General features: G+C 41.7%; 1 protein-coding gene across 9 annotated transcripts in view; it reads right to left on the bottom strand.

The window, feature by feature from the left end:
- The window catches only part of fbrsl1 (fibrosin-like 1), a 275,349-nt gene extending 260,474 nt beyond the window's left edge, over nt 1-14,875 (bottom strand). For 8 of the 9 annotated variants that reach the window (XM_005733579.1, XM_005733572.1, XM_005733578.1 and 5 more), the window contains exon 1: nt 13,532-14,875. In XM_005733579.1, coding sequence (XP_005733636.1) covers nt 13,532-13,831 — 300 coding nt within the window. In that variant the 5' untranslated portion in view covers nt 13,832-14,875. The remainder of the gene's footprint in view (nt 1-13,531) is intronic. The other variant, XM_005733573.1, reaches the window with a different exon arrangement.
- Between the last annotated feature and the right edge of the window lie 5,777 nt (nt 14,876-20,652).

Here is a 20,652-nt window from a genome sequence, read left to right as displayed (position 1 = left end):
GAGCAGATGCATTCTACTGCCTTTGATCTATGGGCAAACAACCTGCAGATTACGAGAAAAAAACGGAAAAAACCAGAAAACTGAATATATGTGCTGTCTGTACAGAAAGAGGAAACAAATACTGACAATACTTTTTCTCTGCAGATCTTCCTGCCAGATCCCTCTGCGTGATAGCGATTGTCTTGCCTTTGCAGATTTTTACTGCAGCGGTGGCTGTGTTACATATCCCTTATTATATGTCCCATTATATTTCAAACACATTCTTCCTATTCACTCTGCTGAGCACACAGCCGGAACATTGACTTTCATAGACGCCCCGAGGATTCATAAAGTAAATGTCTGAGCTGGCATCAGGTCAAGCCTGTTATAAAACTGACGAAACCTTCAACAGACGCATACAGAACCATGGAGACTGCCTCTCGAGCAAAAGTGTAACCATTATAGGAAATGTGTTAAAGCACGAACTATGTTTATATTAGCTTTAAACTGAACATGAGTTATGGCAAATCAATACATAATAAATTCGCCAGAAGGGTTTTGTGTTTCCCCCTGTAATTTAATCTTGGCAGCATCAAAAACCCTCTAAAACAGCACGTAAACCACATAATCGTAAAGTAAAAACCCACAATGTGATCACTCTTCAGTGACTTCTTATACTGTTATATAAACAAAAGTGATATTATTTTAAAACAATATCTGGCAAACTTATTTTGGGCTTCATCTGGGCTACTTGTGGCTGTGCTGTGGATTGGTTACGGCACCAGCGAGTATTCAGTTGGTCAGATATGGCCCAGGAGTTATGAAATGGGCTGATCGCTGGAAGTCCAAATGTCACAGGCTTCTTGATATTTGGGCAGGACTCAACACCATCAGCTTTAGCCAAATGTGGCCCAACATTTAGTCCAAACACATATAATCATTCTTTTTCTCTTTTTCTCATAGAGCATCATTTAATACATGAAGGGATCTGTTTGTTTCCACATATTCTACAGTCACATTTTATTTTCATGATATCCTAAGTGTAACTTTACATGAAAAAGTAAGTGTCCAACGAGCAACGTGCTACAGGTTTATATTACACCCTCAGGTCATTTCTAAGCATTGGAGTTTTGAGTTACGGGAAAGTCACTGAATACTGCCGAGAAGACGGATGGAGAAGAAGGATTTAAAAGTCACAAATCAGAGCAGGAAACTCCCTTTGAGTTTTTCTTGACAGCTACATTTTTAGCTTTTGTGCACCATCGGCAGATCCTGACAAAAAACCCCACGATGTAAGCCTGGTGACTGAATGGCTCTTTTGAAAATGCTCTATGGAAATGAACAACTCTTGTTATGACTTTCTTGCTGGAATTAGGGCTGTGCGATATATAACCAAAATCTCATATCCCGACATAAGGGATTTATTGTCCCGACATACTGTAATAACAAAAATTCTACATTTTCTCTAAATTCTGTGAATCTCGGGCAGCTTGACTTGCGTGAAGTGTTTTCAGCTGGGCGTCGTGTCCCTGGAGTCGAGTGTTACATCAGTTGAAACGGCCTCAATTTTCTTTGTGAGTAATTATTACACGGCGTGCTGCGGGGAAAAGCACCTGATGGCTCCTTTTAGCTTCTCATCTGTAAACACTCTGCATTCTATTTCACATGATGCAGTTTATTTTGAAAAATCTCAACAGGATCTTCAGCTTTATTGTGAAAATAAACATGCGGACGGAGCCACACGATGGTTTTACCGTCGTTGTTGCTAACGTCGCTTGTCGTAGTTTTTTTTTTTTACATTCAAACCTTTATTTAAACATCAGTACAATACAAAATAGAATTAAACAGTACCATATTAATGGTGTTGTACTTACAAAAAAAATTGCATACCATAGACAAACAAATAAAAGAACAATTTTCAGAACCTACAATATAAATATGTTAGGGGGAAAGTAACTGATTAGCCAAAGAACAAAGTGATTGAAAGATCTTGATTTTTTTTACAAACACCAATAGTTTTTATAGCTTTTGGGTTAGTGGAGTTCTTAATTGAATTAAGATACTGTACAAGTTCAAAGGAGAATACATAAAAAGAGGGATGCCTTCCTAAACATTTGGACTTGTGAATATGAAATTTAGCCATTAAAATTAACAAGTTAATTATATATCTGTTATCAAAGTTGAATTGTCTTTGGTTTTTGTGTAGACCAAATAAAACATATTTCCAAAACAGTACAAATCCTTTAAATACATTTTCTGAGATAAAAACACATAAACTCTGCCAAAAATCTTGCACAAGGTTACAAAACCAAAAAGGATGTGTAGTAGATTCCTTGGAGGTTTTACAAAAGCTGCAGCTTGTATCAATGTCTAAATTGAATTTGCTTTGAAGATAATCTTTAGAAGGATAAATTCTGTGTATTCATTTATAAGAAATATCTTTAATTTTGTTGGTAATTAAAAACTGATTAGGGAGTCTCCAAACTTCGTTCCACATAATACCATCTGAGAACCGGTTCCAGAGCAAAATTACATATGGTAGCGTGGTTATGCTACTCTGAAATAAAGATCTGATAGATTTATTGTTGTTTTTAGATTGCTTAGAAAGGCAAATCTTGCCAACAAAAGTTTGTATGGGAGATGCCAACGGCCTGTGGAATGAAGTGATATTAGGTTGTTGTACTCATGAGTAGAAATGTTCAAACACTGGTCATGTAACAGTGTCTGTGGGAAAACAAGAAAATGACTTTTCTAGCACTTTATCCCAATATCAAAGGTGTTTTTCAGTACTGAATTGTTGCACAGAACCATGACTGTATGTTTTCTCCCCGATTTTGTGGAGCACTCAACAGCATTCATTTGCAGCAAGCACAGAAAAGATCGATTTAACTGCTACCCAACATGCAAGAGGCTCGTCACTATCGTTTATTGATAGTTTTGAAAAACTTGCTATGTCATATTATTCACAGGAAGATAGAAAAGTTAATAAAATAAAGAAGATCATAATAACAAATAAGGCAATAATCCTCAAAGCCACACTGCACTATGAAAAGCAAGCAAGAAGACGCAAGGGGAAAATATACTCTGTTAAAAGGGTCATCTGAAATACCGACTGCACCACATATCAAGAAAACTGCCTGACAGTCATTATCAGAAGTGGATAACAATGGTCAGTGAAAGGGCGATAATCACTCAGATGGAGGGAAAAACGACTTTCCCTTCATTTACAGTGCATCAGGAGTGACAAACTCCTGCCCCCACACAGTCTTTCTGAGAGTGCGGATGGGCGACAAGGTGCTTCATTACGACGGCACAACTGAGCGTGGCAACTCAATCCACTGTTGTCACACAAAAGTCATCCAGACAGTGAATGGAGCCGACGTAGCAATAGGAAAGAGAGAAATTCCACATTGCATAACCAACCTCTTATCTAAGCTCTATTATCTTGGCCACGGCTTGTTATATGGCTGCCAAAGCTATCGCACAAAACACTGAAGCAACAGTCCTTATTTGGCTTCGCCTGCACCCACACAGAAACTCGTACACAGAAAAGGCTAAATGTTGCAAATGCAATCAACACACCAACAAACAATGAGCTGTAATAAATTGCAGCCTAACATATCACTGTATCTTATTTCAGATGGGGAGCTGAGTGCTGAGCAATTATTGTCAGCATCGCTTGGCCTATAAAGACTATTCCCCTCAGAGCTGGTGTTGGTAGTGAGTGTTGGTAGCAGAAGAGCATGTCGACAACTGTTAACGCTAATTGCTTTCACACCAAGAGCGATCTATTAAGAAAACATGCAGCAAGACTCTGCACAATGTCACGACTGTGTGAGTCATGCCTTTGAAAACAAGCCATTCCTGAAAAACATGACCACATGGACTGGAGGCTGATTTGTAATCTGCATGCTGTTTTTGAAGACTTGAGATTTGTGCCACTAATACCATGTTGCTGAATCATCCTGGGTCTCTAAAAGCTTTAAACTGTGTCATGAAAGTGAAAGCTTGAATGCGGTCAACTATGGTATTTTAGTGTCAGCTGTAGAGATTTTAAACATTGTGTAGCGTCTTTATCTACTCTGCTCAAATTGTATTTACTTATAAAAGTTAAAAAAAAACATCTAATGATACCACAGGTTGGCATAAAATACTATTTTTGCAGCAATAGAGCTATTAGCTGGAAACAGGGCCTTTTTTTGCCATGGTGTGCAGTGCGTCCTTGAACATTTTGAAGAAATTGAACAAGTGGAGGTCAAAACAAATAGTAGCAAGGAAAAAAAACTATGAGAAAAAGCATTTGAAATAGGAATAAAATCCATTAACCCTTTAAGACCTACCATAGAACCAAGTCCGCCAGAGCTTATATTATATTTTTACATGGTGTGGAGTCATTTTTGGGAGCATTTCAAGTTGCTATACATCAATACAACAATTATAGCCCAGATTTTAATAATATGTATTCATTAAGTGCATAGTAATTACATAAATTGCAAAAAAGTGCAATAAACTACAAAAAAATTGAAAATCGTTTTTGCTTTTTTAACATATATTTCTAGTTAGAGAAATTTAAGAGGCTTATCCCTCAAAACTGTAAATACAAAAAAGTTGCACAAAATAGTTTCCTACCACAGGAAATTTATTTTGAGTGTCTTCATAGTTTTATTTTTGAAATACACCAATTTTTATATACTGCAGGAAAAACGAAAATAAATATTATACTGCAAATTTGCAAAAAAGCAGCATGTGCATCAAAATAAACTATTTCCAGCAGTGCAATATGAGTCCTAAGCATCCCAGAAAAGAAACAGAAAGTCATAAAGTCAAAGATAACTTTTAAAAACACCAGTATAGGCCATGAGGCCCTGATGGTAAAAAAAAAACTACATTTCCGCGAAAATGACGTCACTTCCGGTTTCGGGCAGGTCATGGCGGACATGCAAAAGTTCGCGCTGACGTCTATTCCAACGTAGGAAGTGTTATGAACAGCTGATCGGATCGGCGAAGCGTGTTTCTGGAATATTATGTTTTTGTTGCTGCAAGCGCTTTTTATGCAGTTTTTGCAAAGCTTTATGTGGAAGGAAACTGTGACCGAGGACAAGCTGATGGCATAAGATGTAAATACAACTCCTCCGGTTTCATATGCAAAAAAAATTATTGCGCTAGCTTACGTGGTTGCAGACCGGGATTTAAAAATAGTTACGCAAAACAGAGCGTGCCCGGCTCTAAAGGGTTAAAGATCTGACGCAGGACCTGAGAGATTATCTCACCCTTGATCTATCTACTGTTTGTATCTCAAAGGAACGGTGGCTGTCGAGAAGACATCCTTAAGCCTTAGGTATGAAAAATTACTGGACTGAAAAGTCAGTGGCAACAGGTCTTATGGAGCGATTCATCCAAATTTGCAATTTCTGTCCGAAATTGTCAATATGTACACAGGATGTCGGGAGAGAAATACAACAGTGAGTCACTGGAGGCATCTGCAAAATGCAGTTTAGGCTCTGTCATGGTTTGGGGCTATATTTCAGCCAGCCAATGGAATGAATGAAGGTAGGAAAGTACCATCAGACGTTGATCAACCATGCAACACCATCTGGAAAGTGAGTGATTGGCAACAGCTTCATTTATGAGCGAAACCACAACCCAAACACACTGAGGATGCAGTAAAAGTATATCTGGATAGAAGAACACACAATGGAGCGCTCTCAGTCGTTGATTGGTCTCCCTGGAGCCCAAAACTCAACATTATTGATACAGAACAGAACAAAAGGCAGAAACATCCAAAGAAGAGCTTTGAATGTACTTTAAGAAGCCTGGAGAACTAATCCTTATGATTGCTTTAATAAATTAAAAGAAGATCACATAAGAGAGTTCAGGTTATGTTGAAAAATAAATGCAGCCATACGAAATATTGACTTTTAAGCTTGTTAGAGTTGTACAAACTCAACCCCGTACCGATTTTCCCAGCAAAATGTAAAGAAATAAAGGTTGATCCAAGACTTTTGCACTTTTACGCTTACGTTTAGTAGTAATTATTCCTTATTCGAGCTCTCGGCTTGCAAGTTCTGCCTAGTTTAAAACCGGGATAAAGCCAAAGAGGCATGTTCTTTGTCACATTATGCAGCTAATTTTATCTTTATTTAAAGTACATAAACCATATCATCATTTCAACTCGAATATGTCGCCTGGTAAACTCAGGTCCTTTCTCTTTCTCAGGTACAGCTTGTTTCTTGCAAACAAGCAAACACACACACACACACACACACACACACACACACAAAAGCTTTTATATTTGCTTGCAGCAGAGTGTTGTTGAAATCATTATCAATACTTTTCCCCAACACACAACTCTTAGTGACACCGCAACCTTTCTACAAAATAAGTCTGCAAGGCTGGAAAAAGCGACCTCCAATCGTGCACATAAACAAAATGTTGAAAAGGGATTCAAGTGATATGAAGGCTGAAGTAAGCCAGGCTTTCAGAGCTCTCTCTTTGCTCTATGCCAGAGAAGGACACGGCTGAAAAGGAAAACAGCCATTACTTAATGAGCCACTTAAAGAGTGCCCTCTCTATTTAGGTTTCATTACTTTTATTGTAAATCCTTCACAGCCCTCGTCTGCTAGTCATTCATTCAGAGCTTCCGCGGCCAAGTGCACCATTATATATTAACCAAAATCACAGGGCTGGAAAATACCTCAGCTATGACAATTATGATTACTATGAAGTTATCCCCCCAAAATGTCTTTTTCTTAAACTACTCAAATGAAATGTCTTTTGTTTACATTGTTTAATAACATTCATTAATCAAGAAGCCAGAAAGTGGTTGTGAAAAGCAACAAAAAAAAAAGGGGGGGGGGGGGGAGTACAAACCAGCAGCAGATAATTACTGTGGAAACCTTATAACAGTGCAGCTCCTAATCCATCGCAGGCTCAGGGACAGCATCTTAATCAGAAGCTAATTACATCCTGTCATTCACCGCAATGAAAATATGGAGACAGGAAGATGGAAGACGGCTCAGGACGACAAGCAGGAAATGGATATATATGCCTACAACAAGTTACCCACGTGCTTTTATGTGCCTCTTATTATGTGTCAGTGTGCACTGTCACCAAGCTTACAGCTTTGAGCTTGAAAACAAAGAGACTCTTATTCTGACAGTTAAAAGTGTCGTTACATTCAGACCCCTAACAACAGACAACTGACAGTTTCACAAAGCTCTCGCTGGAGAGGGCAGCCATTAATCCCACTGGTTTCCAACCTTCAGAAATCAACAAATACATATTATCACACATGATAAGAACATACAAATCATTCTTAGCTCGTGACATTTTTCATAACTTGTCTTCTTGTTGTTGGTTTTTATTTGTTAGTAACTGAAAAAAATCTGTGCAAGTGATTCAATAAATGCACAAAAGAGGCCATCAAACGTGTTCTCAGGTTTGCTCTCTTCTCAGACAGACTGTTAAACCACCGACTTTCGCTTTCACTGCCATCAAGAACAGTACTTCAGAACAATGCTCCTTATTAATATAGTATTTGTGCGTCCTTGTAGCTGATTTTTGTAAACATCTTAAATCAAATACAGTTAACGCCCACGTTTGCGAGGTTGCCGTCTTCTTATCTGCCTTTACAGGAACACTATTTCCCTGTGTTGCAACCAACTGTTGATCTGAGTGAATAATGTGAAACTGGCAGCAGGAATGTAAACTGCATTGTTTGCATGCTTGTACCTGTGCATGTGCGGATGTTTGACTCAAATTAAACAAGAAATAGTAAAACAAAAACAAAACACTACTTTCTAGTTCTACTAGTGGTCAGAAGATACACAAGGAAGGTAGGTTTAAACAAATGTACCTATTTTGGTCCACTGTCACTGAAATCTATGATGCTTTGCCCTTCCAGTGTAACATGTGACTCCCTCAGGAGCTCTCCATTGGGCTGCTATTTATAGGCTGGTAAAATGATAAGGTCACAGAATCAAATCAAATTAAATCTACATTTTTTATTCACTCGCTCCCCTTTTTTTCTTAAACTATAATAAGCCAAAAAGCCATGTAACATTTCTCATTGGGCAAAATAAAAACATGTTCATATTCCTTAAAACAGGCACTGAAAAAACTGCACGAAACCTACTTTATATATGGAATCTACAACAGCACCTAAAAATGAAAGCACCTGCACATTAACTCATTAACATCTTAACAGCTGAAACAATTTATAAGTGTTAATTAGAAATGAACAAAAGGGAGCCAGAACTGGCTTGCTGGTCTTCACAATGCCAGTAAACCAAATCTCTTTATACACTATTTTGCAGTTGAGCTTTGGGAAACTGCGATGCTCATTTCCCCTTTTTTGGAGAAGATCATTTGCAGCCTAGATCAGCTAGCTTTGGGAAGTTCCTAATACAAAAACGCGTTACATGCGATCTCTTAGCAGGCCTCACACTTTTGTGAATACGGTGTTGTCAGTAACAGAGAAAAGTGATCATCCTGCTTCCAGATCCGCAGCATCGTCATCAACCAAAAGTTGGTTGATTAAATGAATTGACGAAGGCCTGATGGGTCACAAAAAAGGAAAAAGCAAACTCAAACCGCATGGCACCAGTGACATCATCATTAGCAAATCAGACAGTTAACTATCTATTAGCTATTTGACCGATCTGCATTTATATATACCTTTCAACCATGTCTGAGTGTTGATGTTGCATGCTTTGTCTACCAGAGGGCACTCAGCAACTCTCCTGTTGGCAACATGTGTTTGGAAGAGCACAAACACGACAGGCTGCTGATTCCAGCAGCATGAGGCAGCGCGTAAATGAATAACTCACGACTTGCTGTGACACAACAACATTATATTAGTAAGGACTCATAAACAATTACTTCCTGAAAGAAAAAAATACCACATTTTATCATGTTCTGATGTTATTCAATAATTAAATCAATATAAATGCACAATGACCAGTTGACTAGGAAGCCATTCTTTAAGGGAAAACTTTAAGAATATACAACTTGGACAGCTGCACGCTGGAGGTTCGGTCATGTGTTCGTGTCAGACAGAGAAAAGGCTTGCGAATGTGACCATGCATTTATCAGCCACGCTGTCGTCTACAGTGTGTGACAGTTAGAGACAGCCAGGGCTTGGGGACGTCCCACTGGCATTAAGAAAGCTCTCTCCATGGGATGCGTCAGCCAATGAGCAACGAAGCCTCGGGGGGCTGCCTTGTTAATTAAAGCCGGAGTTGTTTGTCAGTGCCGACATATGATGCACAGCACTATCACCGTTGGGGGAAAGTGAAAACACGAAGCAAGATTGCTGCAACCCCTGCAACAAATCTGCTGCCTCACCATGGAAGCAAGACATCTCACTACAGCAAGGACCGCTGCGGTTTAAGGTGCCAGTATTGGTTTGCATCGTGTTACTCAAGTGGCAACGAGCAGAGCGGAAACACAAAGCTGACCCAGGGAAAAGATGTGAAATTATAGGATTTCTGGGCTCTTTAAAGCTTTACACAATCCGTCAATCTGCTGAAAGCCAAACCTTCAGTTTGAGCTCAGGATTTATCGGCACGTCTCTGCACAAATGTGCTTTCTAACATGAAATCTTGAGTTCTGGCCTTACGACTCCAAATAGTTAGCATGTGGTCATATCTGGGTGCTAACTATGAGACACTCGAGTGTAGCTATATTAAGGGGAAGTCTCTGGGGCGAAAAAAAATCTTTCTAACTGCTGCTCTGACTTCATCGCAGCACTTGATGATATATAATGACACATATTTGTATCTGGAATGTTGCTGGCTTAAATCCATGCACCAGCTGCCAAAACACAGGCAGAGAAAATGAAGCAACAAATCTCAGTTTCCCTAACAACTACTGTCAAGCTCCTTGAGGGCAAGGGACTTAATTTCCCCATACTGCACCAGCGGTGCTACTCAGTAGCCAACGATCGAGGATGATTAGTGTGCAAAACTTGAGAAAACAGAGCCATGCAGGAAAACAGCAAGCAAAACGTCCCTGGATACACAAAGAGACAGAGTCTTTGATATATGAACCCATTTTCCGCCAGAATCCCAGACCCCCTTGGCCTCCTGCCCTTCACACTGTTGTAATATCACTAAATCAACTAAACCTAAATCCCCCATTAGACTGAATTTAGAAACCCACGCTGCGGAACGGAAAACCCAAACAAATCTGTAAATTCATGTTAAAGCAGATGAACAGAAGGATTGTGGATTAACGAGAGGGGATTTGCCACTCCGACATCACTCACAGAGCAAATGGAGCAAATCAAACATCTTATTAATACGTTGACAGATGGATAATTGTGTCATTTTATTATCTCCTCACTTGTTCGATACACACAGGGAGACTTCTGGAGGGTATAAGCTGTAAAGCATAATTGTTTTATATCGCTGCTATGTCCACGAAATTGGCCTTCAGGAACTGAAAGAATTCCCGAAAGTTACTCAGACTAATATACGGGCTAATTTATCCTTCTTCTTAAAGTCGTGTTTCTTAAAAAGAGAAAAAAATAAGGGAATAATTTTCCTGACTCATGCGCAATGATTTCATTCTTTACTTAAAAAAGAAATAAAAACCACAGAAACTGTGCATGAGCTTTTCTCCTTTTCAACAGCCCACAGTAACAGATTGACTCTTTTTGAATCATCACTGAATCATACCCCCATTTAAAAAAAACATCATCATAAGTTGCCTGTGACAAAGCAGCACGGCTGTGTTTGCATAGTCGATTTGCACAGGTAAGTAAGCGGCTTTCCTGCGAGAAACGAGGGGATTCAAAGCGAATAAACACGGTGTAATCAAATGCGGCTGTGGCTGCAAATTGCTTTCGGCTGTAATGAAACCGGGTTACGGGGTAGCAGGCAAGACCACCACACAGCCTAAGCCTTTATCGAGGGAGCTCGATCCTATCGGCGCTGAGCTGGAATATCAACTGAGTGAGCTTAGAGTGGAAGTGCTCTGGGAGTAACCCGTAACCTCAGGCATGAGTTACAGACTAGAATGGGACAATCAAACAGCAGTAACCCAAAGGTGACGTAGATTTTATGAAACACATTCACCCTGAAGTGCATCAGAGAGCAGACACACACACACACACACACACACACACACAAAAAGATTACAGGGAGATTTGAAAGCAATGAGATTAAACACAAGTAAATATTGCTATGTTGGCCATATGGGCTCACTGAACCCGGGGAGGGTGGAATAAATAATGACGGTGAAATCCTAATGAGACCGACTGTATGGCCTGACATAAACACAACCGTGCTGGCCATCAGTCACTTTAAAGAGGTCAGGAGGACCACGCGCTCGCTCTCCAGAGGGCGTGCCAGCTTATCGGAGCATAATGCAATAAGTCAGAGCTATTCCCTGACTGCCCCCCCCCCCCATAATTGATGAGTAATTAGCACAGGTAGAGTAGGTCATGAGCTCCACTCAAGCACGCGGTGAGTAGGTGAAAGAATGACTCATGGACAGATGATGTGATGGTTCCGGTGGGCACACACCGCGGAGAGGCCATTTCACTCTCAGTGATGCAGCTAAAACAAATGTCATTAGCGTTGTCACTTACAGCAAACAATACACGAAATTAGCACTAAGTCAACACTCTGATTTCATTTACCACATGCACAGAAATCAGAGGCACAAAAAAACCCCTATCTGTGCTCATCTCTTCTTCTAATTGTACCAGATCCACTAACATCATTTAATAAGCGCAGGCCATTTGCATGCAAATCAGACCAATTATCAACAAGTAGCTGGTATGTGAGTATCATTTCACATTGAGCTGTATCATGCCTCATTTGCGTAGCCTTGAAACATAAGCTTCTGTGCAGCGCACAGTGTTCTTTCTCCGTGTTCACTCAACACAGAGAATTATTATAGCTAGTAAATGTGTAAAACTAAAATTGGATAATTATCTGGCTTCGCCTCGCTCTCACAGAGGCAGCGTTTATTTACTGTAATGTTTTTATTAAGATAAACCCTCAAAGGATAAATCGAACCTCATCTCCCACATCAGAGACAGATGTCCAACTTGTGAACTAAAAAGACGTCTTACAGCATCACAACACGTGTTACTTTTCCCAGAAGTCATTAAGTGCAGCGCACTTCAAAGTCTTCCAGCCATCAGAAGTGGCTGCCATGCAGCACAGAGGGCAAAGGTGCTTTTACATACAAAATCACATGGAGATGAATGAGGAGAATGGGCAGCAACACACTTGATAACAAGTTTATCTGGGGTGAGTGCCGCTTGTGAAATTTAGCCTGATTAGCCAAAAAACTCTGCAGTGTCATTAAAGCAGTTTTACATCACTGCACTCGCCTTTTACATCATTATTCTTCTCATATAAGTTCATTCCCAACAATATTTCAGGGATCGCCCTTGCACTCCTATCTGCTTTCCCGCCTGCTTTAAGTACCATGAAGCTAAATGGAATTGCAGGATAATCACAGATGACCCTGACAGGTTAAACTTGTTAATAGCTGGGCAGTGGAGAATTGATTATCAGCTTCAAGTGAGTGAATCCTACATTCAGAATAGACAACTGGTTAAGATTTTATGCTGCAAACACGCAGTCCACCATTATATTGAATAAGAGCTATGTAGGAGGCATGACTGATGACTGATTAATAGCCACCATAGTTAAGCTTACATAGAAAGGTGTGATTGGATCCACGGCCTCTCAAACGAGGCCGTCATCTTAAAATACACAGACACCAGTGAATATTAGGTATATATTTTTAAAGGTAGTTATTTATATACAGTACCATCCTCAGAATGAGCCATAAAAAAGCAACAACAAACCTGCCTCATCAGTCTGCCTAATATCCCACAGGGAGCTATGTTTCATTTGTCATTTTGAATGTAATGAGATAAAGGAGCTAAATAAAGGAGGGTGTCACAGGGGAACCTCCTCTCTTCCTGAAATCACTGCTCTGACATCTGACATAGCTACCACACGGTAATGACAGCAGCAGAGTTATCAGCACGTGGTGTGTCAGCCTCCAACACACGAATGATGTAATAGGCAGTTTATCAGAGGTCGGAGTGTCAAGAAAGCAGAAAACAGAAAAACGCACAAACCAGATCCAAACCTGTCCCACCAAAGCACCTGTTTATTCTCCAATCATATGCTGGCTCTCTGAAGCAAGTAATTTTCAAGAAACAGGTGTGTGTGTGTGTGTGTGTGTGTGTGTGTGTGTGTGTGTGTGTGTGTGTGTGTGTGTGTGTGTTGTAAACACTTTCATGACAAGGACTCCAAACAGACACACATCAAAGCGAGCACTGATCACCTTGAGGGATATCCTCTCATCTACAAATATCAGACGATTACAAGAGTAATCCTCATCCATCTCATTACCGCCATCTCAAGTAAATTGGCTACAAATTGGACTAGTCCTTCATGTTGCTGGTGAGTGTGTGAGGACCCACTTACACGCACACACACGCAGACAGACACACACACACTCTTGACACATGATGAAGAATGCAAACACACAAACAGTTAACGATCCGCTTCCTCCTTACCTCCAGACGGTCCAGGCTGATGAAGCTGGCGATAGCAAATCCATCAATGATGTCCTCCTCCTGCGAGCTGGACTCTCGTCTCTTTCGCCGAGGGGGGCGCGAGACTCTGGCGGCGGCCGCGGGGTGCGGAGCTTTTTTACCGGGCAGGGAGGCGTCCCTCCCCGGACTGTGTCCCTCCCTGTCGGAGCAGGAGGAGTTGGGGTCGGGGCTGCGGGCGTCTCTGCTCCCAGCCTCCCGCAACCTCCGCACTCTCTCCCGCTTGGATCGACATCTCCGACCCTGCTTCAGTTTCCCATCCATGCTGTCAGAGAATTCTCCCAGAGTCCGAAAGAAACAGCAATATTACTCCACAGCTCGCGCAATATCAAATAACACACGCGCGCGCACGCACACGCAGACACACACACCGGGCTGAGGATCGTAGCCTGCGCTGCGCTATAACGTGGAGACAGCGCTGCGTGCAGGGCTCTGTAAATAACGAGGCGACCGTAGCCTCACAACAGTGGATGACCTTGAGTATAAACCTCGCCAATCTCCATTACGATAAGCAAACGTTCCAAGTATCCCCGCGCAGGCGAGCGACTGGGTGAGAGTGAGCGAAGCGACGCGGATCCGCACGCTATTCTGTCACGAATCTGCGCCGTGTCGACGCGCTGGCCGCTAAAGCAGGTGCAAAAAAACGGCGAAACGCTCAAAATCCGCGCACTGCACTCGTCTCGTAACTTTTGTGGCATCTCAGTAATAACGAGCGGCGTTCAAAGCGGGAGCTCGCAGCATACTGCAGACAGCGCAGAGAAATCATGTCGCTGCCCGTTGTTGTTTTCCACCACCCCAATCCATGATCCAAGTCTGGCAAGAAAAAAAAGAGAGAGAGAGACAGTATCGGGACAGTATCCGTCCGAGATAATGCTGATAATAAACGCCTGGTAAACGTGTCGATAGAAGCTGTCGAATGAGAGAATAATCCCGCGGACTACGCGTTGACTTTTAAGCCATATTCCTCTCCGCTCTGCGCTTCAGAAGCAAAGGATCCGAAGTCTGAGAGCTACTTAGGCTATGCGCAGTGTTTCCTAAATGACCCGAGCCGTCCGGATAAGACAGACATCCAAACTCCATAGGGCAACGAAGCGGTCTATTCCAGTTTAGATAACGTTGAGTTTCCCTACAAACCTCCACTCCAGTCCGTCCCTCAGTTGCTCAGTGGCTCCTGGTATTTTCTGTTCGCATAATAAGGCTTTGATAAGTGTCCTTAAAGCGACAGGAGTGATTAAAATCTCTCTCTCTGCCCCCTCCCCTCTCTATCTCTCATTCCCTTCATCCGAAATTAAGATACGCAGTCAAGCTTCAGAGAACCCACATAACTGACGTATTTCCGCCACCTCTGGCCTACAATTTACCATAGGAAGGAAGCTTGTGTAAAAAAAAGAAAGCCAGAGAGAAAGGGAAAATCATTCTCTCTCACTGTTGGGTACACTTTGTCATACAAGGCACTATTTTAGTCTGTCTGTCTGCCGGAGCTCATGCCACATCATGCCGTTTCCCGCTGACGGTTTGCGCTGTCTCCCTCTCACACACTCTCATCTATCAGGTTCTGACAGCTTCTCCATTCCGAGCATGCTGACTCTCCCCCCCCTCTCCCCCACCTCAACCCCCAACTCTCTAAATTCACCAGCAGACAACAGAAAGTGCAAAGCTGTAAAGCTGCGTATCACTGTCGCATAAAGGTCAGAATTTCATGAGTGCACTGTAATAAAATATATATTTGAAATATGGGTTTGTCATATTTACCCTGCCCCAAACCTTTTTGTAAAGCCTGAGCAGGACTGCTGTGTCTCTGCAGAGTGAGCACTTCCAGGGGGTCCCAGAGGGAATTCCAGGGAATCCTGTGCAAAGTGAAACTGCTTAATTTATCTGCTTTCTATCAGGAGAAATCAGGGCAATGACATTATACAATCACTCCACTGTGTAATATTTTTTTCAGTTAAAGGTTTCACTGCCCTTACTGTGACTGTAACACCACCCAAACTGTAACAGAGACTTTTGCAAGCCTTTATAAATGTTTATTTTCTCCCCTGCAGAGCCATCAGGTTGTGATGCAGACGTGTAGGAACAGGTATCTCAGGTTAACACCGTTATCGATACTCTATACTGTGATTATGTTTTCATAAAGGTATTTTCTCAGTCGACTTCTTCAATTACATGGAAACATAACCTCAGAAGCCAACAGTCCAATTTTCTAGGCAAACTAGTTTATAGATTGTAGATTATGTTTACTTCCAGAGGATCTGCATCTCATTTCCAGTTACACAAGTCGAGGAAGTTGTTCCTTTGTAAAAGTCTGGTGAGTATTTGCGTAATACTTTGCTTAGTTGGAAACCTGTTCTCTTGCTGTGGGCTTAAATGAAAGAAGCTTGCTGTTTAGGTTATTATTACTTTATTAGCAAACACATAGCATGCTGTCAAGTGTTCTCTGATGAACTCGTAATGCATATGAATGAAAGAATTTAGCAAAATACTATATTGCAGCTATATTGTGACCGATGAATGGTGCTAGAGACTTAGTGTCAATCGTCTAATACGTATGAAACCTGAAGATGAACCGCACCACTGAGTGTGAAATTTTGCTTATAGGAATCCTCTGGCTTATCACCTGATTTTTACACTATGCCAAACAGGAGAGTCAAAGCTACAAATGCTATCCTGGAGTACTTAGGTAGTTAGTGCAGTGGATCAGGTGTGGAAATTTTCTTTAACATAAGAATCTTTGGTGGAAATGCAAAGCAATGCATCAAAATGCAAAATGAAAGTACTTTTATGCAAATACAGAGTGCTGCAGGGTAAATTATCCAGCGCACTGCAGGTGATTAAACCACAGTCTGCACTGAGTGAGTGAGCATGATGATCCTTTTATGATAAACATCAGGTTAGGCTGTAACCTGTGCATATGCAATTATAAAATTGTAAGACTCTTGTCTTTTGTTTACAGCTGTCCACAGTTCAAGGCCCATTGCTGAGTTTGTTATATGCCCTCATTTACTTTTCATTGAAGTTGTCAGTTTGAATAAGGCAGCCGCTGGGCCTATATGTCACTTTGAAGAAGGATAACCAGGTGAGCGGTGCATCGATCTTTGCGCCGGTGCACTTTTCGTCTTGAGACGGTATCGTTTTCATGTTACTTTAACTGCTGTGAATAAACCCCTCTCTGTTTGAGCTGCTTTGCGAGAACTCATTCAGTAAGGAGATTAAAAAAGGGGGAACAGGTATGGTGAGAGGGCCGTGGAGGAGAGGGAAGAGATTACCTCTGTTTCTTCCATGCAACTATTTGCTGTGAGCTTAATCCATAGCTACAGACTCTGAGCTCCCACATCCCAGTCATTCAAACGCTAGTCTGTTTGAAATGCTTAGCCCCAGCTGCGCTGGAAGCTAAAGGAAGGGAACCTGTCATGCTTTTTTATGATATTTAAGTGGCAGAATTGTTTTTCTTTGCGTCTGCCACCACGATAAGGATTCATTTGATGTTGCTGAGGTCAAGTTGCTCATTGCTTAAAGTTATTTTCCGCTGCGATAGTTCTAAGAGTCTGCTGTGTGGCGCTGACATGAGATTGAGAGGTGAGAGATTTGAAGCAGGCAATAAAAAGGCTCTCTCCAAGTACACGCTGTGTCCTTTGTAAGGAATGTAGCCCCACAGAAATCAATAAGGCTAGATTTCACAGTGGAACCCCAGATAGCTGTAAGATGCACAAATCCCTACACTGCTGTAAATAAAATAAAAAAAATCTTTCAGTGTCACAACAGAATTTGTGCACACATCGTGCCAGTATATTACCTCTGTTCAACAAACCATCTCTTTTTTTAAGGCATAGTTGAAATGGCGAACGCTTTTTCCCCAGACAAAAACGTTGGTATAAGAATATGGACATAAAAACAAAAATCCATTCCTGGAAGTTTTTGACATTCTCAAGTCGTGTCTTACAGGTCAAGTATAGTGTGACGCAAAATGAGGTAAAGTTATGAAGTTGGGTTAATGAATGATTAGGGTTAGGCATCTAAATCACTTGGTTATGGTCAATGAAAAAGTGTGTTTATGGCCATGTTACACACCCAACTGCCAATTAGATTGAATGTAAACAATAAGATGCTCAGTCTACTATCAGTGGGATTTCTATGTAGCCTTCTGGGCTGGTTCTTCAGGCCAATTCAGTGTAATGACTGTGAACCGCCCACCCCTTAAGTTTATTATAAGGAGGCACGGTGATGCAGTGTGTAGCACTGATGCATAGCGCTGTGGGCTCACACACAGTTCAAATCCATTTATATTAAAAATCCTCTAAAAGACATCGAGCACTTTTCAGCCCTGTGAAGGGCAGAAATTCTGAGGAAACATAATTATGGATTAGGAAGTGAGGGCTGACCTTAACAAAACACTCACCTTTCCAGCTGAAATCACAGTCACCAACTTGTGCCAAAATCTGGTCCTCTGGTCCAGTTGCAGCTAGTTTGTCTTCATTGTTGAACTGACAGTCCACTGGGAGGATGCCATCAAGGAGAGATATGAAAGGAAGAAACTGCGATCTCAAATAGTAGAAGCTCAGGCTGAGGATGCTGTGGAGGTGGGTTGGAGGGTCTATGTGACAAGCACAAGTTAATCAAAGAGCTCCCCACTGTTGCCAAAGGAAGCGGTCACTGACTATGGCTGAAACAGAAGGAGACAGCGTGGTCTGCAGCACACACCCAGGTGTCATCACCTTTTGGTCAGCTGAGTGGATTGTGTGATGATTGGTCATGTATCCACACAGGTGAAAACATCACAGTTTACCATCAGCAAAATCGCCCCAACTTTAAGTCTCCTCCAACCCACTCAGGGCTGATGCAGTGCTGCAGTGACACAGAGTTTAGCATCTATTCCAATTAATAAATTGCTAGCATGCTGAAATGCTACACTTTGCTTTTTAGCAACTTAAAATTGACATTTATCTGAAAGCACCACCGTGTATCTGTGTAGAGCAACACAGCACTGGCTGTAAGCTTTTAGTCTTGTTCTTAAAAAGATAGTCTCAGATTTGCCATTTACTGATGAATTACCCCAATATCTGCCTCAAAATGATTTGCAATTGTTTGTTAAACCACAACCAGCATGCACGTCGATTCAATCCATCAGAAGCTCCAGCAGCAATGACGACCAGCTGTTTTGAATATGAGATGTTGGATTCTAACTGAGACGTCTCAATTTGTCGCCCTAGCTGTCACTGAGGAATTACTGTGAGGGAAAACATAAGTCAGTGGTTTTATGCCTATAGGCCTTTCGGCTGCCTCTGTGACACATCATGGAGTAATTCACTAGTTTGGTGGCAATTTACAGGCAGGCTCAACAAGAAACCCGCCCGGGGGCCTCGAGCAACAAGCTGTCTCTCAGGAAACCGTGGCCAGCCATAGGATTGTCTGGGCTGGGGCCTCGCAAACTGCCGCATGAAAAATTAACCTGCTTGCTCAAAAGACACAGCTTAAACATCCTCCCGGCCCGAGAGCCTCCTCTCGTCATCTCTTACCCTCTCAGTCTCCCCAGCTGTCTCTTTCTATCTTTCCTTTATCCTTTGTTCCCCTCTTCATCTCACCTGTTTTATCTTCACAGCCTACGTTATTTAGATCTATCATTGAGCCTCTGCTCTATATCTATGCTTCAAAGGCAGCAGCTGTTTGTTCCATGCTGAACACAGACACATATATACATAGCGCGGGAGACTCGGCCACAGATATTGCATGTGTAACGTAAACATGGCCGTAGCCGTGGACGTCGGGTGATAAGGAATCATTCCAGCTTGGTTTAGAGCTGAAAGTCAAGTGGAAGTCACCAACTTAAATAAGTGAGGTAACAACATAGGATTAGTCAGGAAACTGATAGGAACGGTACCGAGGTGTCAATAATTTAACGGAGCAGGTTGTAAATCTAAGTGCCTTTGGATATTTCATAGCACTGGGGAGCAAAGTTTAATCAAACAGAGAGACTGGCCCCAGAGCTGTGTGGGTGAGAGAGATGAATCTACTGGCAGCCCTTGAGCAGGCAGTAGGGCTTTTATTACAGGCATCATTCAGGGCAAAATTAGCAATGTGACCTGATACTTTAGTGAAATAAATTGAGTTAAGAGACTAATGTGGATGCATGTCATGTTAAATGCCATCATAAAAAATGTTTCTTTGAATTATTGTGTGCCACGAGGGGATACACTTCTCCTGTCATTGCCCCCCCCCCCCCCCCCCCCCCCCACACACACACACACACACTGAGAATCCCTCAGTCAACATTTCTTGTTTTGGTTTCAGGCATTGCTCAACATTTAGAGAAAAAATAGCCATAATGGTTTTTATTGATCCTAAATGTCTAGTGCCCTCTCTGTTGCTAAAGTAACAATGCTTTCTGCTCCTCCAAATTGCATCAACAGATGTTGTGACAGCAGAGCTTTTCATAAAAGGCCCCCTAAGGCAGTCAATATTTCCCCTAGAAACCTGCTTCGATTCCTGTCAGCTGCTGAAAGATAGAGTGAGGATGTCATTTGAGTTCATCACTGATGGCTTAACTCACATCTCGTGGCGATCGCACCTGTATTATCGTTTCGAGTCTGTACGTAGGCAAAAGGATATGAAATATCTTGTACTTCCTGCTTTATTTTGTTCTTGCTTTAGTTTATCTTTTCAGATCCTCCACTTCCTGCCCTTGTGTGTTTCCCACCTGCAGCTGTGTTCTGCCTCTATCTGTATATTAACTGCATTTCCTTTTTCTTTGCCAGATCATCTTGGTGCCACGTGTCGAGCTTTCCAGCATTTACTCCCTTGTACCTTTGTGCTCGATCGTCGCTGTTCTGCTATGTTTTTTGCTGTTTTTCTTCCATGTCCAGTCTTTGTACCCACGCCTCTTCTGTTTCTATATTCTTATTTAATGAAGATGATCTTCCAATTCTTAGCAAGAAAAAGAATAACTGTTCCTTTAATTAGACATTTTGTGCAGTTTTGCTCCTTCTTAAAACCCCTATGGTGCAGCAGACACTGAACACTGCGATGAAAGTCTTTTCATCAAGCAAAGTTTAGTTAATTAAAAAAGCTTATGTGCTGAAAGGTCAACGCACTCC

Source organism: Pundamilia nyererei, unplaced genomic scaffold (assembly GCF_000239375.1).
Source record: "Pundamilia nyererei isolate P.nyererei 1_Seehausen unplaced genomic scaffold, PunNye1.0 scaffold00053, whole genome shotgun sequence".
In the NCBI taxonomy this organism is placed as follows: Eukaryota; Metazoa; Chordata; class Actinopteri; order Cichliformes; family Cichlidae; genus Pundamilia; species Pundamilia nyererei.
This window is presented reverse-complemented; position numbering and strand designations above follow the sequence as displayed.